At 38.3% G+C, this 7,500-nt stretch overlaps 1 protein-coding gene across 1 annotated transcript in view; it reads left to right on the top strand.

The window, feature by feature from the left end:
* The window catches only part of LOC138060094 (ubiquitin carboxyl-terminal hydrolase 7-like), a 29,683-nt gene that overhangs the window by 8,511 nt on the left and 13,672 nt on the right, over nt 1–7,500 (top strand). The window contains exons 8-16 of the mRNA XM_068905802.1: nt 671–709; nt 1,795–1,887; nt 2,589–2,656; nt 3,065–3,121; nt 3,499–3,542; nt 3,959–4,015; nt 4,120–4,219; nt 4,901–4,968; nt 7,428–7,500. The exon at nt 7,428–7,500 is cut by the window's right edge and continues 318 nt beyond it. Of these exons, the coding sequence (XP_068761903.1) occupies nt 671–709; nt 1,795–1,887; nt 2,589–2,656; nt 3,065–3,121; nt 3,499–3,542; nt 3,959–4,015; nt 4,120–4,219; nt 4,901–4,968; nt 7,428–7,500 (599 nt within the window). The remainder of the gene's footprint in view (nt 1–670; nt 710–1,794; nt 1,888–2,588; nt 2,657–3,064; nt 3,122–3,498; nt 3,543–3,958; nt 4,016–4,119; nt 4,220–4,900; nt 4,969–7,427) is intronic.

Raw genomic sequence — 7,500 nt, 5'->3', positions numbered from 1 at the left:
TTGGGGACACCAACCAACACTCTATACAATACAATTATAGGTTTTTAACTTAACCATATAAAATTATTTCTTTCTCTAAACGTAGTTGAAACGAAATCGGGTACTTTCGTTTCCATCACGGTGTTTCTGTGAAAAGTGTCATCTGACGTGACATCTTGACCTCGGTGACTGCAACGAAAAGCGAGGGAGGACGTTCACAATGTAACGCGATACAGATCTAGACACGGAACACTTGTAATTGATACCCAATACATTCTAAAACGGAAATGTCATTTAAGAACATGAATTCAGCCAAGGCCGGAAAAACAAGATTCAGTGCATGCATCAGTAGAAACAGAATGTTCCGCAGCATTACTATCTGTTCGAAACACTAGTTTATTTGTGTATTCATATCATCATGATTCTACCAGCTCCTCCATAAACCCCTGACCACTCAATTTCGCTCCAACGAAGGGCCAACGCCCGAAAGGTGAGCTCGCAATTATTTCTCTTCGTCGGTTAATTTACCTTGTCATCTTGTTTAATAAAACTAAATTTACTTGAAAAAGATTGCTGCAACAAACTAAATGGTTCCTGAAACCAAGTGCTTACAGTTCATGGAAATTTCTAGTATTTGTAGTTTGAGTGCTATTTACATGTATCATTGACCTTCTCACTCTTTTTCATACAGAGGATGGAAAAGTATCCTTACCAATCTTTGACAAGACAAGTGAGTTTCTGTGTTTCTTTAAGTTTAGGCAGGGTCACCGTCAGTGCCAAGGCTCGTTTAAGTTTGATCAAAAGCAGTGGGTTGTAATATAACCATAGTTAATATACAGGGGAATGATTATGAAACCCGACAAATTTCTTTGTTGTAGGTTTTTGTTCTCTTTTTTTGGCCTTGACCGTGCACAAAACACAATAGTTGTTTACTCCGTACTGAGGAACTAACCAATAGAAACGTGTGGATTACGTAATTCATGCATAGTGTATGAGCGCAAAACAAAAGATTGTGCATGGTCGTGGACTTTCCAACCTAAATCTTGGCATCTTTGTTTGCTCCTTTGATGTTTGCCGAGCTTCCAAACCATTGCCTTCTATTAACTATGATATAATTAAGCCCCCTTTGCACTCCTTCGGATTTGAAGGATAAGGCCTTGATACTTAAGATAAGCTAAAGGTAAGCTAAAGCTAAGTGACCAAGTCACGGGTGCGTCCTCGACGCCATCCCCTTGCAGAAGGCATATTGACCATGAAACAACTTACAGAGTGTTTTCGCTCACGTGATCAGTAACTTCGTTTTTCCACCGAAACAAAAAAAAAACATTTGCATGATAAAAAAGCTCAATTCCCGGAGGATTAGTTGGCGACTCCAACATATACGCCGTTCTTTTGTTTAGGAAAACCAACATGGCCGCCGTGACGTCACGTGAAAACACTCTATACTGTTAACAAAGATCCACTGGCTTTATGTTCTTAATTAATAATAATAATAATAATAATAATAATAATAATAATAATAATAATAATAATAATAATAATAATAATATTAAAAACAATATTTACAGAGGATATCACCAAGCTAACACTAAGTTAATTAGGGTGGTCCTCTATTTAATTATAGATCTTCCTTGCACATTCCCATTATATCTCTTGGTATTACATTGAATTAAGTGTTGTTCTATTGTAGACGTGCAACATGACAAATTTACTACAACCATTTAAATTTGCACTCTGTCTTCAAGTACTTCATGTATATTCAGTTGTAGCGCTCTTGGTCAGTTATCCTTTTTTCCCTGTAATCTTCTTCCGCAGATGATGTCTTGTTATTTTTTAAACATTACGACCCAACGCAGAAAACACTGGCTTGTGTGTGCCACCTTTATACACCTCTTTTAGCAAAATTTGGTGAGTTAATCCCTGGTTTTTATATAGTTTACAGTAGCATTGTTTTATTGCGTTCAGGTTCATTGTTTCTCTATTGTACTGTATTTTAACAGCCCATGGGCGGTAGCTAAAAGATCTGTATGGCATTTTTTGTGAAAACTTGAACCAGAATACGTGCATATGATTACTGGATTTGTACATTCCCTGACAAATAACTCCGGCACTCATACGATAGAAATCAACGAAGTTAAATTATGTCTTGCAAATCGAGCTTTGTTGAAAAACATCACACCAAGGTTGTTTTACCATCCAAATGCAGACCGTATTTAAGTGAGAATAATAAATCTTTGGCGTGTTAGCCGGCATACTTGGTATCCTAATCTGAGTACGTTGCATCAGCCTTACTTACAGCAAAATATGTACCCATTTTTTTAACGATTTCAAGCATTTTAGAGACTTTCAAGGTTGTGTCAGAAATAGCTTATCTGAAATCTGCTGTAAGTAGTTCTGGTACGATCGATGAAGGGCACATGTCCTCTTTTATTTGTGTTTTCTTTTCCTCGCAATAACTTATCCGCTTAGCATATTTAGATGCGTATAATTAAATTCTCATTCATAATGGCAATGACGTCATCAAGGGTTCGTGAGTATTGACTGAGGTCTAAGAAGCATTCCCCTTATATAATTTCGTTTATTGCTCAATCCTTTTTGTCCGTTGTTAGTTGATGTGATTCCCATGCTGTGTGAGCGAGCAGGCCTGCCTCAGGGAACACCTTTAGCCATGTTTGAGGTAAGAGAATCATGGCAAACACCAAGGTTGACTTCCTCACTGTCCACTTTCCCTATTCGCTTTTTTCACCAATCCCATAATACAGTTCATTTTGGGGGGTATTTGCATTAAAACAATAGATATTCAGTTCACTGAAGCATGATATAGCCCCAAGAGTAAATAACTTGTTTTGTTTTTATGTAAATTCCCCCCCCCCAAAAAAAAAAGTTATTGCATTATGGGATGGTGAAAATAGTCAATTTTGCTGTTACAGTGTCTTAAACGTACATATCATTATCTAATACATCTCCAGGTTTTACAATCACCGTTGATTAACGTACGTATAATACATAATGTAAGAGCAAAGATTACAAGCCATCTTACGTTCAGCCAAAGGTTGATATTTAACGTGTGTGCTTTGATTCCCAGGAAGTAAAAGCGACTTACGTGGAACAAATTAAAGACTTAAATGTAACGTTTGAAAGGGTGAGTGGTTTTGCGGCGCCAGGTGATCGGAGCATATTTAAATGCAAGACCTTTTCAAAGTAATTTTATTCTTTTTTCATTTATTGTATCAAGCAGATACTTTATCCAGGTGAATCCTACGTTACGGCTTAATTGAGTTTCTAGCAGGACCTATCAGCGCTTTTTTACCCCTATCTTTTTGTCCTTTGTGTCCATGTAATTGTATTGTCCTCGTGCGTCGTAGTCGGTTCATGAATTAACAATCTTGGAAACAAAGAGTGTCTGAACAAAGCGCCTACGAACTCGGTTACAGAGGGATGTACATTAGCTGTTTTATACCAATAGGTTTTGTGCATAAACTATTTAACCGTTAACATCTCGTGTTTGTGTTCAAACAGGGGGTTGAAGAAATCATGGATGGAGACATAATATGTTTTCAGAGGTTTGTTATGATTGTTTATTGTGATTCTGCTCCGCAACCCCCTCTAACAGATGCTTTATAAAATACCCGTGACTGCTAATGAACGGGGTACATATTATATGTACCCCGTTCATTAGCAGTCACGGGTATTAGCCATAGTCGCAATCGGCCATTTTCGATATATTAAATATTCAGCTTGAAAGTGAGGCAGTGAGGACAAAAACAATAGAAACACGTGGGAATTAATGTGAAAAATATTTACATATCATCCACTTTCCTTTGTCTTTGTCCTCACTGACTCGCTATCAAGCTGAATTTTAATATATCGAAAAAGGCCTATTGGCAAAGAACGAAAACAAAAAAGCAACATCGATGACCCAGATCCTTTTTTTCTTTTCACCTCTTGAATTTCATTTCTATTTTGTGGTGTTTTGTAGATGCGAGCAAGATGTGATAAGCAATAGTGAATTACCCACTGTAACGGATTATTTCAGGTGGGCGTTGTTTATTGCCAAAATGAATCAACTGAATCCTTGAACTCTGGACGTTTACTGATCAACACTGATCTTCTTCTCCTTTTCTTTTCTTTTCTTAACAGAGATCTTCACAACAGGGTTGAAGTTTTATTTTGTGATAAAAATCTTCCAACAGACCCTGGGTTCTGTGTGAATCTTTCTCTTCGAATGAACTACATGCAGGTACTTTTTTCTTCTAAATGCCTACAAAGCAACGACTTGTAGGAACTTGGTCATTAGCAGTAAATGCCACGAACGGGGGAAGAAATGAGAACAGAAGTGATGGCAAGATCATATTACAAGTTTACTGAAGTAAATTGAATGAGCGGTACAGCATCAGTAATACCACCGACTTTAATAGTAGTAATAATAATAATAATAATAATAATAATAATAATCATAATCATAATCATAATCATAATAGAGCGGTTTTCAAATGAGTGTCGTAAAACCAAAACCAAAGTAATTACTTTGGCCAATCAAAAAGGACGCAGACCATTCGGTAAACCAATCAAATCTCGAAGTAATTACACGTAGCCGACACTAAGCGCGGGAAAATGTGCATACGCGAGCCATGATTGGTTTTGGTTTCACTTCTGATTGGTTGAAAAAGTAGCGCGAGAACTTTGAACCAATCACTGAGTGAAGTAATTATAAACCAAAGCAATTCGCTAATTTCTTTCGATACTCAATTGAAAACCACTCTAATAATAATAATAATAATAATAATAATAATAGTATTTAATATTTGTAACAGGCGCAAATTCTATCTAAGTATAATCAAATGCGCCTATAAATTCTCAAACAAGTAAACCATAAATTACAAATAAACGACATGTGTGAATTTCTTTTATTGTTGTATAGGTTGCCAAAGCTGTGTCGTCGCATCTGGAGATTGATCCAATGATGCTTCAGTTTTTCAAGGGACAGGCGTAAGTGGCTCGGAACTTCTCTTATGACAGATTTTTGGATTTGACACTTTTTTGCGGGTGATACGTGTCGATAAAATAAGCAGTGGTGGTAGTCATGCAGTTAAAAATGACAACAGTTTTTAGATGAAAACAAAACGTATCTGGAAATGTGAACCAGGTTGACACAGTTTTTAAATTCTTTTGTGTAGCGCAAGAAACTAACTGCGATGTTGTAATGATTCAGCGTTTAAGCGGAACGCGCCCCAACCCTCCGACAAACACGGGAGATCGAGACGAAGCGGTTCGATTTGGCAATGAGAAACGTGCTTAGAACCTAAACTGAAAATACCTAATCAGCAAACGACAGTTCTTACCGAATGTGCGCGATTACAGAGAAACAAGACTTGCAACGGAAACATTCGACGTGACTAGGATGACGAAGTACCAATTTTTCTTTACTGCATTCTGTCACCTTTTGTACATTACTTTAAAATGATTAAACATGTCAATGCGAATTAAGTTTATTAAATACACAATAGGGAGTTTATGTAACCCGACGGCTACGGCGACGAAAACGTCACTTCAAACTAGTAGTATGAACTATTCTAAGTGTTTCACGATGTTTCCATCTTGTTTATATTAGGGAGCTTTAGCAACGACAACGGCGACGGCAACGAGAACGTCAGAAATTTGCATATTTAGTGGGCAAAAACAATAGCTTTGCACGCCCTGCACGTGCGTTTTTCATTTTTGTCCATTTCTTTGCCGTCGTCAGCAAAGCAACAACGTGAAATTACCAAGTTTGAAGTGTTATGGAGAACGTCAGCACCTGGAGATAAATTTTCATTTTTCTCCCCTAAATTAAGCACCGCTCGTAACGGTTTCATTCCTGAGGGACTGAAACACCTTTGTCATATTAAAAGGCTTGGAATAGTCGCGAAGTGATCGCAATAACGTGATTTATGTTTTTACATGATGTTCTCGTTGCCGTTCCCGTCGTTGCTAAAGCTCCCTATTGTACAATAAGGAGGAAGTATGCGACAACCAGGGACCAGTTTCGTCAAAACCTGAAAATTGGTCATTTTAAGGACGTTCGCGCGAAATTTTTTCAACATTGATTTTCTTCTGAAACTTTTACCACTGTAAGATGATGAGTTAGTTATGTCAGAAATGTAAAAAAATTGGGGGTCACCGACTTCGTTTTGGAGAGAACATGTCCGGAAAAACACCCAAAATGTGACAAAATCGGGCTTCGTTATCGAATAAGGCCAGTGTCTGTAAACCCAAATATATTGCAATTAAATCTTTGAAGTGAAATCTTCTCTGCTAAATATTGTTTAAGTGGACTAATTAAGTGAATTTAGTCAACTGGTGAGGTTCCCTTAAAGATCAAGTTCGCATTTAGCGACCACAGTTTCACGCGCCTTGCAGCCGCAAGATGGCAGGATTTGATGTCCCGTGAGCAGAAATCTTGAAATTTTTTGAACTTCCCACATTGATTTTTTGTTCATTTTTGGACAACGTGGAGATAATTGTAAATAAAATCCGTTTCTGGAAAGAAAAATAGGGGTCACCGAAAGTCCAAGACCGTTAAATGCAGGCAAAAGCTATAGCAATGGCCTTTTGCCCTATCAGTTCTCATTTTATTACTTAGCGCGCGCGCTCGTGTATGACGTGGCGTGTGCATTTGCGTGCGCAGTAAGGATGCGCAGAAACAATTGGCGCGAACGTCCTTAAGTTGTTGCTTTGACGAGTACGGGAGAGAAATGTACAAAAGTGCGCGCCGCTCGATCATTTTTTCCTCTTTAAGCCAATAATATTACTGCTTCTTGGCGTTTTCGTTGCCGTAGCTGTCGTCGTTTCTTAGGTCGTGTTCTATTGGGATCAACCGTTTTTAGTTGGTTGGATTGGTTGGGTTTTTTCGTGTTCTATTCGGAAAAAGAACCGTTTTCGGTTGATTTGGTTGATCAACTTTTTCAACCGGCATCAAACTTGGTTGAAAAAGCATGGGCAGCGACCGCTGTCATTTACGCGGGCCATTTAAAGTCGGCCGCGGGCTCCTGCCGTGTTGCTTTCCCTCAACATGTCAACGCCGAGAAGTCTGGTAATAACTATTCCCAGGAGTTACTGCGTTTCAACCGAAAACGGTTGGAAAAGTGTTTTATTGGGAAACTTCAACCGCTTCAACCTTAACCGGTTGCGTTTGAAACGGTTGATCCCATTAGAACACGACCAAAGAAATCCATCTGGGAGAGAACTCGTGGGTTTTCTAGCTAAGTAGAAGGAACAAGGTAATTTTCCTAACATGCTGTAAGTTCTTCTCTGCGACTTTGCTGTTCAGTCTTTTTTTAGTTACAACACAGAATTAGTCGAAGTATCAGAAACCTTTTCCATTCCACCATTTAGTATGGAATGCTCAGGGTTTGCTCTTGTGCCTATTCAATGCTATATAACGAAGATGATGCCCTGTTATACCTTAGATATCGCGATGCCCCAGGGAATGCTCTACGATGTACGTACGAAGGAACTCTGCGAGATTTGTTGATATATTAC

The sequence above is a fragment of the Montipora capricornis genome, chromosome 8 (genome assembly GCF_036669925.1).
Source record: "Montipora capricornis isolate CH-2021 chromosome 8, ASM3666992v2, whole genome shotgun sequence".
Classification (NCBI taxonomy): domain Eukaryota; kingdom Metazoa; phylum Cnidaria; class Anthozoa; order Scleractinia; family Acroporidae; genus Montipora; species Montipora capricornis.
The sequence above is the reverse complement of the archived record's forward strand: the minus strand, read 5'-3'. Positions and strand labels throughout refer to the sequence as shown.